Here is a 12797-nt window from a genome sequence, read left to right as displayed (position 1 = left end):
TGAGTTCGAGGTTGGCCAGGTCTACAAAGCAAGTCCAGGACAGCCAAGGCTACACAGAGAAACCCTGTCTCAAAAAACAAAAACAAAAATCTGAAATATAGTTTCTACTGAATTCTATCACTTTCGCACTATCATAAAGTCAAAATACAGTAACTAAAATCAAATTGAGAACCAGCGTAGACATAAAGTATTTTATTTATCTATTTATTTGACTGGGTTTCTCTGTGTAGGCTTGGCTGTCCTGGACTTGCTTTGTAGGCAAAACTGGCCTCGAACTCACAGATACCTGTCTTCTTCTGCCTCCTCAAGTACTGGGATTATAGGCACGCACCACAACAGGCTAACATATAGAATTTGTATTTGTGTTTATTTTAGCTTAATTTTTAGCTTAAATATTTAGCTTAAAATAGCTACAGTAAAATGTTTTAGTTACTTAAAAATTTTTATTTTGTGTTCATGTATATACACACAAATAGCACAATACCACAGCACACATGCGGATCAGTGGACAACCTGTGCACATCAGCTCTTTCCCTCTGGGTCCTGAGAAGTCGCCTTTATCCATTAGGCTATGTCACTGACCCAGTATGTTTTTAATCTAGTTCCCTTCTGCTAATCATTCAGACTGCTTCATCTATTGTATTTATTAATATTACATGGAATACTGCAATGATCACTATTTTATGAGAAAATAAGTCTGTGTCACATACTAGCCACCGGATTATATACTGTTGTCTCATTATTATTGTGCAAGTGTACCCTCCTCCTCTACCAACCACATGAGAGTTTCTGTGTGCCCACTTAGCTAATCTTTAACGAGCTAATTATCTGAAAATATGCCTTGTCAGTTTAGTTTGCATTTTTTTAATGTGAGGTTTCCTGCTCACTTTCCTACTGAATGCTGACTGTATCCTGTGTTTCTTGAGGTCAAGTGGTTACAAATAAAGAAAATTAGCCCTTATGTGCTATGCAAAAAATTTCTTTTTCATTGTTTTTGTTGGTTCATTGGCTGATGATGATGATGATGATGATTTGGGAGAAGGGCTCACCCAGTATGTAGCCCAGGCTGGCTCAAACTTAAAATACTCCTGCCTTAACATCCAGAATACTTGGATCAGAGACAAGAACCAGAACACCCAGCGCATACAAAAGTTCTATAATTAAAATCCAGCCAAAGTTGAAGACCACAAAGAAATTCTACAGTCAGACTCCCCAGCTGACCTTAAACTTATCATCATCCTGAGCCTGAACCTCCACAGTGGTTGGTTTGCAGTGGCTTTTTTGTTTTGTAACCCTTGGAAAAGGTTTTCTTTAGCCAGGTTTAATAGTGCACACCTTTGTCCTAAGCAGAGGCAGGAGGAAAGGACCTCAGAGTTCAAGGCCAGCCTAGTCTACAGATCAAGTTCCAGGACAGCTAGGGCTACACAGAGAAACCCTGTCTTGAAACATCAAAAAAGAAAGAAAAAGGTTTGTTTTATCCTAAAGGCTTAGAAAAGTTTGTTCTTATGGTCTCATTTTTTAATCTTTTAGTTCTTCCAGCCACTTAAAATGTGATACTAGAAATAGAACAGTACATTCTTTCTGTAATAATATACCAGTAAATTAGGCAATTTCTCCTACTTCATCTTCCTGTCTTTAAAGTCATGTACTCTCTGTAAGTAATTCAATAGAACACCTCTTTAAAAAAAAAAAAAAAAAGTGGTCACACACCTTTAATCCCAGCACTCAAGAGGCAAAGACAGTGGATCCATGTAAGTTTGAGGCCAGTCTGGTCTACAAAATGAATCCAGGATAGCCAAGGCTACAGAAAGAAAGAAAAGAAAAAGGAATAAAAGTGCAACAAAGGAAAAGAGGAGAGGCTGCCATCATGAGTAAAATGCCTTGCACACACAAGCAAACCAACCCCTAACTAACCATCAGCACTGGGGTGGGCCAGGGAGGAGTGGATGGAGACCCTTGCCCCTGAAACAGTTTTTAAACAAAGATTATTCTAAACATCTCACTAGGTATATGTTCAAAGTAAAAGGCAGACATTAAAAAAAATAAAACTAATAAGACATCACTTTAAAAATATACTTTATTGAACTTAATTTTACTATATTAGAAAAAAGGTAATAAAAAGTGTAAGGTTAACTAGCAAGGATTTGGCAAGATTAACACCTGTTGCCAACTGTAAATAAACAATAAGACAAAGAAATTGGCCGGATGCCTTAAAACACAAAAATTTACATCACTAAGAGAAAACAGAAAAGTACCTGTAGAAAACGAATCAATCTCAAATACTTCTTGCAAAAATAAACATTAAGTAAAAGAGGCAAGACCATATTGATATGACGTGTTTATCAGAAAAAGACTGCCTATCCAAGATTTAGTGTATGAACTAATAATAACTCAAGTCTTGTGTAAGGCAAAATAGCCTTGATTTCCAGGTCATCTTTCAATTTGTAGTTAAATAGAAGTGTCTTTTTGCATTTGTTTGAATTTGGGTCAGTGTGCTCCAACGTCTTTACAGCCACAAACATGAATGAAAGAGGAGGTCAACAATCACTCAGCCAAGTCTCCCATCCGAAAGAAGCAAGAATGAGTGGCTAATAAGGGAGCCCTCCCTACTCCTGTAGCACCCGCAGAAACAAGCCTCTAAACGCTTCAGGGCTCTCCTGTCAGTGTGTTTAAACTGGGTACATCTTGAGACTAACATCTATCAAGTCATTTGTACAAAATCAGTAGTTCCTAAGAACAGACATCACAAGTTCAACATATACATTTCCCCATTTAAAAAGAAGAAGAAGAAATTGATGAACGTATCCCGGTGCTCCTCATACGAGTCCGTCCACGAAGGGTATGAATTTTAACACACTTGAGTGTTTCCTACAGGGAACACCATGTGATCCTATTCTTTCTCACACATTTTCCAAATTACCCACATTTAACAGTGCTTATTTGAACATGCCCACTCCTCCATTCACTTGTGCCTTCAACATGTCTATACAGTTTAAGCAGTGAAGAAACTAGGCCTGTACATAGCATTCAGTGTTTCACATACTTATAAAAATATGTTTCTAAAACCTTTTTTCCGCAGTGTTGGTGATCAAACCTAAGAGGCCTCATGCATGCCAGGCAAGCACTCTACACTAAGCTATAATTTCTACTCTTCTCATACAATGACTCAATATCATTTGTGCTGGCTAGTGTTACATAAATGTCATATACAAACTAGAGTTATCTGAAAGGAAAGAACAACTGAGAAAACTCCATAAGAACCCGCTGCAGGGAATTTTCTTAATCAATGATTGATGGGGGAGGGCTGGGCCCAGCCCATTGTGGGTGGTGCTACCTCTGAGCTGGTGGTCCTGGGTTCTATAAGAAAGCAGGTTGAGAAAGCCAGTAAGCAGCATTCCTCCATGGCCTCTGCATCAGCTCTTGCCTGCAGGATGCTGCTCTTCTTAGTTCCTTCAATAATGACCAGCAATATGAAAGTTTAAGCCAAATAAACCTTTTTCTCTTCACCTTTCTTATGAGGAGCAGGCCCTCGTTACCTAACCCCATCTGTCCCCACGTCTAGGCTAGGGGTTGACCCAGGGGCCTCCCTCTGCCATGACAGGCAACTTACTTCAGAGGCAACTCATTTATTTGAACCACAGCAATAACTACAGACATTTTTAAACTGCATCTGAAACAGACCACAGGGTGAACTATCATTATAGCAGACAATAGCTCAACTAAAGAAGGAAATGGTAAAGAAAATTTACCAAAGAAAAGTAATTTTTAAGAAGGACCAAAAAAGAAAACATACACAGAGAAATGTGTAAGATTCTATCAGGTTTACTAGGCAGAACTATAAATTCAATGTTAAGTCTGATATCCAAAGACAGACTCGTCCAAAACTAGCCCCATCCTGGGTCGGCTCTTTTCTTTTAGACTTCTTTTTCACAGCTTTAAAGTGCAGGAGAGGGATTGTAAGTGCTCATTCATACTGCTCTAAAATGCTGGCTATGCAACAACATATTAAATAAAAGAGAAGGTGAAAACCTGGCTTCTTCATTATCGGTGTGCTACATAGCTGCTCCCCACCACCACTTCTCTGACTTATTACTCATCAAACAGAAGCTGATCAATTTCCCAGGCAGTCTAGTACTATCCAGAAGGGCCTAGAATCAAATTTAGAGACAACCACTTTTAAATGACTAATGCTTCTCAGGCAGAATCCTCATTACAAAATGCTGCACCATATCCGACTCTACTAGCAACAGTATAGCACAACTGAAAAAAGAACATTACCCATTACCAAGATAGTTATTAAAACTCACAGAAGTTGGCACTTTTAACTACAGAAAGCTGCAAAAGCCAATGCTGACTGGAAGGACTGTTATTCTTCAGTGACTTTTAATGCAACTCTTCAAGCCAATCAACAGAATTCTTCACTTTAGTAAGAGCTCAGAGCCACAATTATATTCTTTCTCTGGGCAAGAATACCAAATTAAAATCATCTTCAAAACTACAATGACCATGTTAATAATTATACAAGCAGAGCTTTATGAGGTGACCATGCAAAACACTTTCTAATATCCTAAAACAAATATTTCAGGCATCAAACAAGTTACAAACTTTTGAGAATCAAGATTCTCAACTTCTAAAGAATATTTTAACTCTATTTGCTATCTCATTACTATTTCCAAAAACTATCCATCTTCAAAGAAAGAAACAAATGCATCACTGAAAAGCATGTTAGCCTTTGTCTTACCTCTACTGGAGGGCTAAGGCTGCTGGGTGGAGCTTCTGATGTCACAGTACTGCTTGGAAGGCTGGGAATCTCCCAAGTACTCACAGGCTGAATTGGTTCACACTGCTTTGAATGATCTATACATTTTGGATTATCAAGTAAGGTCACTTCATAAAATTCTTGAATATCTAGAGATAAAGAGAAAAAAAATTTCTAAAGCATTTATATCTCCTAAATTATGTAATGCAAAAACAACATAATTCAAAGGCAACTTTTTATTCTTTATTAGAAAGAAAAATAAGCCCAATCTCACCACATAATTCTGCTCCTACCAACAGGGTTTCTCTGTGTAGCCCTGAGTGTCCTGGAACTCACTTTGTAGATCAGGCTGGCTCAGAGATACATCTGCCTCTCCCTCCAAGTGCTGGGATTAAAGGCGTGCACCACTAAGTGCAGATGGACCGTATACTTTTAACAGTAGGTGCTTTCCTCATTCCATTATGTCACAGTTACATCAAAACCTGCAGGGCTCTGTGTAAAGCCCTAAGTATTTCACACTTCAAAAGTCAGCGTTTTGGAGAGATGGCTCACGGTTAAGGGTGCCACGGTTCCAGAGGGTCTTTGGGAGAAGGGGGTAGGGATAGTATGAATATGGATATATTCTCAAGCATGACATGGGAAGGGGCAGACATCCTGGTGCTGAGAGCGAGGTGGAGAACTGGCCATGTGGCAGCACGTGGGCTAAAACAGTCGGGGCTGAAGCTAGCTGTGCTGAGAGTCTGCCCAGTTGAACGCCTAAGCTTTTCAATACTAGTAAGTCTCTGTGTCTTTATTTAACCCTGGCAGGCCCAAGAAAATTCTGCCATAGCATGCACCCCCAAGTGCAGCTCAACCACATACTTTTTTTTAATTTATTCATATTACATCTCAATTGTTAGCCCATCCCTTGTATCCTCCCATTCCTCCCTCCCTCCCATTTTCCCCTTACTCCCCTCCCTTATGGCTGTGACTGAGGGGGACCTCCTCCCCCTGTATATGCTCATAGGGTATCAAGTCTCTTCTTGGTATCCTGCTATCCTTCCTCTGAGTGCCACCAGGCCTCCCCATCCAGGGGACGTGGTCAAATATGCGGCACCAGAGTTCATGTGAAAGTCAAACCCCACTCTCCACTCAACTGTGAAGAATGTCCTGTCCACTGGCTAGATCTGGGTAGGGGTTTAAAGTTTACTGCTGGTGCCATAGTTTGAGCAGGACCTCTGGGCCCAGATCAGCTCATCATAATGTTCTTCTTGTAAGTTTCTAGGACCCTCTGGATCCTTCTATTTCCCCATTCTCCCATGCTTCTCTCATCTAGAGTCACAGTAGGATGTCCTTCCCTCTGTCCCAGTTTCCTGGTAAGTGAAGACTTTCATGCGACATGCCCCTTGGGCTCGTGTGCAGATATAAGTGAGTATATACCCTATGACTCTTTCTGCTTCTGGGTTAAGTCACTTATTATCATCATTTCTAGTTCAATCCATTTGTCCACAAATTTTGGGAATTCCTTGTTTTTAATAGCTGAGTAGTATTCCATAGTGTAAATGTACCACAGTTTCTTTATCCATTCTTCGACTGAGGGACACTTAGGCTGTTTCCATGTTCAACCACATACTTTTAACAGTAGGTTCTTTCTTCATTTCATTATGTCCCAATTACATCAAAACCTCCAGGGCACCATGTAAAGTCATTTGTTTTCCGTATGTCAGAAGTCAGTGTTTGGGAGAGATGGCTCACGGTCAAGGGTGCCTAGTGCTCTTGCAGAGAACCTCAGATGGGTTCTCAGCACCCATGTGAGAGGTTACCATTGCCTGAAATTCCAGTTCCAGGGTAACCAAAGCCCTCCTGTGGTCTCTGGATGCACCTACATTCCATGCTCATACCTCTACACACAACACACACACGCACATGATTAAAATAAATCTAAAAAGGTAAGGCCTCATGGATGGGGAAGGGGCTCACAAGCCCATCTTAGCTGAGAAGCCTCAGGCAGTTGACAAATAGTGGAAAGGAGAGAGGCATTTCTCTTTAAGGGTATTATGGCGACTGCTAGGTTGCCCATGTTCCCTCCAGTAGAGGCCCATACCTATACACATAAGGAGAGCCCTAATTAGACTTAGTAGGTCATTAAAAAAAAAAAAAAAAAAAAAAAACTGTATTGGACATGAAGGTAGGAAGCAGATAAAGGGGAAGAGTCTAGGGAAATTATAGGACAGATGATCAAAATACATTGCATATATACATACATATATAAAAATTTCAAGCAAAAAAAATGTTTAAGTGCTGGGTTAAATTCCTAACTCTGTTATCAATTAGCTACATGTACAAGTAAATGACTCTGATAATTTGCCTTATTGTGAACTATGTAAAAACTGAGCATAACCAAGTACTTAGCATGCTCGCTTACAATATACTCTCAATAAATAGTGGCTAATACCATTATTATAAATTGTTCAGTTGAATCAGTACTAAATTTTACATCTTTATCATCACTATTCAGACCAGGAACGGAAATCCTCAAGTGGTTCTGTCCTAACTAAAGTGAAACACCATTTTTTAAAAAATAAGAAAAACGGGGCTGGAGAGCTGTCTCAGCAGCTAAGAGCACTGGCTCTTCTTTAAGAGTACTCAGGTTCAATTCCCAGCACCCAAATGACAGCTCACAACAATCTATAACTCCTGTTCCATGGGATCCAACATCCTCACAGAGACATAATGCAGGTAGGGCACCAGTGTACATAAAATAAATTAATTTTTTAAAAGTTAAAAAAAAACCAAAGAACTAGGACATTTCCAACTTCTCTAGTCTACATATGCAAGAGGAAGTGGGAAACAATCACTTAAAGGTATGACAAAGCCTGGAAGAAACCAAACATAGCACAGCATAATTTAAAAGGTAAATTTACAGCCAGGCGTGGTGGCGCACGCCTTTAATCCCAGCACTTGGGAGGCAGAAGCAGGCGGATCACTGTGAGTTTGAGGCCAGCCTGGTCTACAAAGTGAGTCCAGGATGGCCAAGGCTACACAGAGAAACCCTGTCTCGAAAACCAAAAAAAAAAAAGGTAAATTTACTTTGTTCCCAGTTGGAATTACATGAACTTACTGTATTAATATTAGCACTGACTACTCACACAGCTCAGTGACACCATTAAGATTTCACACGACAATTCTTTAGTCACCTACTGGTATAATTTACAATTCTTTAGAGGGAGGGAACTACTTAACAGCCAATGTGTACATTACCCTGATTCATGAACAGTAAGTATGAATAACACTTAGAGTAACTTTCACTTCTTGTTTTGTACTATTTTAAAAGTAACATTATGCCCTTTAAAAACATCTTTCACGGGGCCAATAAGCTGGCTCAGCAGATAAAGGAGCTTGCCATCAAGTCTGACAACCTGGGCTCAATCTCCAGGACCCACATAGTAAAGGAAAGAACTGACTCCCACAAGTTGTCCTCAGATTTTCACACTTGAACTGTGGCACATACATGTCCACACACAATTATAATAAATGAAATGTAATATTTTGGTGGGAGGGGAGGACTAACATCTCACAAAGACAGTAGGGACAAAGTAGTTCTGTTTTCAGTTTAGTAACCAGTACAACTGTAAAAAGTATTCCAAGTAAAGCACTAAATAAAAACTAATGTTTGTACACTAAAAATAAAATCAACCCATTTTACGAGCTGCTAAGATTATTACTGGGCTGACAGATGGCTCAATGGCTAAGGTGGCTCTTGCAGAAGACCAGGGTTTGTTTCCCTGGACCCATGTGGTGCCTGCACTACAACAGCCCTTAACCTCAGCTGCAGGGGATGCAGTATATACCACCTCTTCAGACACATGACTTTAGCCACATGGCTAAAAACTCCTGCAGAAATCTAGACTACTATCCTTCTACAAAGGTAACACTATAATTGATATGTATGACCAAGGAATAAAGTGTGACATTTTGAAATTTTTCACATCTTGCTTGTCAATTGAAATCCTCAACTCTAGATTTTGTTTTTTATTTTTTGGTTTTGGTTTGAGACAGGGTTTCTCTGTGTAGCCTTGGCTGTCCTGGACTCACTCTGTAGACCAGGCTGGCCTTGAACTCACAGAGATCCACCTGCTTCTGCCTCCCAGGTGCTGGGATTAAAAGCGCATGCCACCATGTCTGGCTCTAAACTCTAGATATTATATTCAACTATCTTGCATTCAGCCCCTTCATTCCTATATATGTGTGTGTGTGTTTATGTATATAAAGTTTTTTTGTGTATGTGTGTGTATGTATATGTATATGTATTTCACTTAGGATATTTTCAAGATTTATCCATCCACACAGAATCTATTAAGGACTTAATTACTTTTAAAGGGTAAATGATATCTTTGTACATACTACTATACTTAATTCATTCATTTATATATATTCATATACACACACACAAACATATATATAGTTAGTTAGATTGGCTTTTCTTTTAAATTTTTATTATTTTGTGTGGGGGTGTTTTGCCTGCGTGTGTGTCAATGAATATACATGCAATGCTTTTCAAGGCAAGGGAGAGGGTGTCAGATCTCCTTGGACTGGAGTTACAGACTTGAGGGGTTGGGGTTGAACCCGGATCCTCTAGAAGAGTAACTAGTACTCTTAAAAGCTTAGCCACTGCTCCAGCCCCCTCAAAAGAGCCCTTTCTAATGTGCTGTATAGGAGCTTATTCCTATACCTGGGGGGTAAAACATCAACTCTATTTTAGCTGTATCGGCGTTATTAAAACAAAATAAGCTGAGTAAACACCACTTAGAATGGCTATTACAAAACAGAAAAAAAAAGTTAGAATCCTCCTTCACTGCTCATAAATGAGAGTGTAAAATGTTAAAAACTGATAGTGAAAACAAGGGTGTAGTAGTTTTGGTTTCCTTACAAGCTCAGTTATGTATTAAACAGATTTTTGTTTTAATCTCAAGTGTTGGATATGGGACTGCTTTAGTTTGTCCACAGCTGATAACTGTCTCATGCGGGGCGTGGTCTATGCCAGCTGGTAACAGCCTCCAGTGGCTCGGTGGGTGGTGTGGTCTTTGCCAGCTGGAGTTGGTGAAATTCTGAGGACTCTGGGAAAGTATAAATACCAGAGCCCAAGCTGGGCAATGGTGATGCACGCCTTCAATCCTAGCACTCAGGAGGCAGGGGCAGGCAGATCTGTCTACAGAGTGAGTTCCAGGACAGCCAGGGACACATAGAGAAACCCTCTGGGGGTAGAGGGTGAGGATAGAGCCCAGAGAGAGGAGAGAACTTTGAGGAGAAGGAGGAAGGAGAGAGGAGGAAGAAGGCTGCTTGTTCATCTTGCTATGCTTTAAGTTTGCTGTTGCTGGACTGCTAGATATCCTGATGACTGAGATCAATATTTTCCCAAAGAACCCGATGACCCTAACCTGCCTAAGTCTAAACTCATCTAAGTCCCCTGTCCCTTCTAACCTTTCCTACCTAGGGCAGAGGGTTAGAAGGAAGGTAAAGACATTAAGGAATCCCAAACAAAACAGTTAAAAATTAGCGCCTATAGAAGAGTGACTTCTCAAAATATTAGAACACAGAATTACCATGTGGTCCAGAAATTCCACTTCCTAGTGTACATGCAGGGGGTAGGCGGGGTGGAGGGAGACAGAGACAGAGACACAGAGAAAGAGACAGAGAGAGAGAGAAACAGAGAGAGACAGAGAGAGAGAGAAAGAGACAGAAAGACAGAAACAGAGAGAGACAGAGACACAGAGAGAGAGAAACAGAGAGACACAGAGAGAGAGAGAGAGAGAGAGAGAGAGAAAGAAAGAGAAACAGAGACAGAAAAAGAGACAGAGAAACAGAGAGAAAGAGAGAGAGAGAAAGGAGAAACTGAACCAGATTAACAGATCTTTAAACCAATGGTCATTACAGTACTAGAGCAGAAAGGTGACAATTCAACTATCCTTCAAAAATAAATGAATCAAGTACACTATGTGTGTACGTAGAAATACCATTTACCCTTTAAAAAGAATTAAATCCTTAATACACTCTATGTGGATGGGTAAACCTTGAAAATATCCTAAGTGAAATAAGCCAGACATAAAAGGACAAATACTATATTTCCATTTATATGTAGTAACCATAATATCAAACTCAGGCACAAAAAAGGAAACAATCATTGAAAGTGGAAAGGGGCGGCTCAGAATGAGGAATTGTTGCATTTTAACCGGCACTTTGCACTATATAGATGCTTTTGTTTGTTGTTGAGACATAATTATTACTCAAAAAGAATTTCAGTTTGAGTTGACATTTTTATATTATGTATACTTAATAATATTAATAATACAAAATAGTTCTAGAATGAAGGCTGTAGGAGGCTATGAAATGCTATCTCATGGACATGGCATGGTTGTGGCACACATGAATTCACACAGCTATAAGTGCATACATACATACACAGAGCTTATACACGACTAGCCCATAAAGTCACAGATGGGGAAAGGACTTATGGGGTTCCACCTTGAGGAGATAATGGCCAGACCATAGAGGGCTGCTGGGAGAAAGGTAGAGGTAGTCACTGTCTTTGATGACATAGTAACGTAAATTACCCATACTCTAGTGGGAAACTTCACACCTGTGCCCATGTGAGTGACCCTGATTAACATTTGTGGGTCACAAGACAAAAAACAATCATCTGTAGCTCCATGGCCCTCTGGACCTTGTGGGCCATCAGGAATGTACATGGTACAAAGACATGCAGGCAAAGTACCTACCTATACATGCAAAAACTAATAAAATTAATAATGTACATATATTTAAACCCCCAAAACAAAAATGTCTCTGAATGAATGAGAAAATTGGAGGAAAAAGGGTATGTAACTCAGTGACCGAGTACTTGCCTAGCATATACAAAGCCTAAGGGGTGGGTGAGGGGACATAAACATTTTAATTTGTTATACACTTAGAAGTTATTTTAATACAGTGTAAGTTGACCTATTTTAAAATATAAATTATAAGCTCATACAACTTTTTAGAATTAGTAAACTTAGGTTTACAAGGGGAAAATATAGTTAGAGAAAGATTGAGTAGAAAGTACTTTCCTCCCCTATTATTAACATCTTATGTTAGTATGTTGCATTTGGTTTGGTTTGGCTTTTTGAGACAGGATTTTTCTGTGTAGTCCTGGCTGTCCTGGACTTGCTTTGTAGACCAAGCTGGCCTCACAGATATCCTCCTGCCTCAGCCTCTCCGAGTGCTGGGATTGCAGGCGTGCACCACCCCCACACTGGCAGTATGTTGCATTTATTAAAGCTGACAAGCTATTAATTCCCTGCCATTGCCTGAAGATCACACTGTACATTAGCATCCACCCTGATTTAATGCGGACACCTGCTGTTTTGACACAGTACTCCATCTCCGTGATACCAAACAGAATAGTTTCACTGCCTTAAAAATCTGTGTGCTCGTACTTCCCACAGTCTGGAAACTACAGATTTTTTTGCTCTCTTTATTGTTTTTGGGTCGTCCATATATTACCTTATAAATTACATTGATATAACATTCATAGAAACACTTTGTAACAAAAGCCTTAAATGCATACCTCCTTTTTTTTTTTTTTTTTTTTTTAAACCAAGTAACTCAGTTCTAAGAATTTATTCCAAAAAGACTGGCTTATTTTCCTTTGCAGTACATGTTTAAGTTGCCTGTCTTTTTAATACTCCATACTGTATGGCTCTACCACACCTTGTTCATCTCCTCACCTAGTCAAAAACATCTTAAGACACTCAAACTTTTACTAATTATTAATAAAGCTGCTATACACAGGATGTTTTGGTATCTTCTAAGCTGTGTCCCCAACACCTTGTTTTTACTGTGTATTGTTTTGTTTTGAAGAAAGAATATTTTGTATTTTGGCTCATGGTTTCCAAGACGTTCAGTCCATGGTCAACTGGTTGTATTTCTAGGCCTGTTACAGAACAACAACAGGCACAGGAGTGTGTGGCAGACACTATTTACACTATGGTGGACAGAAGACAAGGACAGCAGGCCAGGGGCA

At 39.6% G+C, this 12797-nt stretch overlaps 1 protein-coding gene across 11 annotated transcripts in view; it reads right to left on the bottom strand.

The window, feature by feature from the left end:
• Positions 1-12797, bottom strand: part of Dlg1 (discs large MAGUK scaffold protein 1) — a 188745-nt gene that overhangs the window by 162959 nt on the left and 12989 nt on the right. For all 11 annotated transcript variants that reach the window (XM_051149734.1, XM_051149736.1, XM_051149735.1 and 8 more), the window contains exon 3: positions 4742-4908. In XM_051149734.1, the coding sequence (XP_051005691.1) occupies positions 4742-4908 (167 nt within the window). The remainder of the gene's footprint in view (positions 1-4741; positions 4909-12797) is intronic.

The sequence above is a fragment of the Acomys russatus genome, chromosome 8 (genome assembly GCF_903995435.1).
Source record: "Acomys russatus chromosome 8, mAcoRus1.1, whole genome shotgun sequence".
In the NCBI taxonomy this organism is placed as follows: domain Eukaryota; kingdom Metazoa; phylum Chordata; class Mammalia; order Rodentia; family Muridae; genus Acomys; species Acomys russatus.
This window is presented reverse-complemented; position numbering and strand designations above follow the sequence as displayed.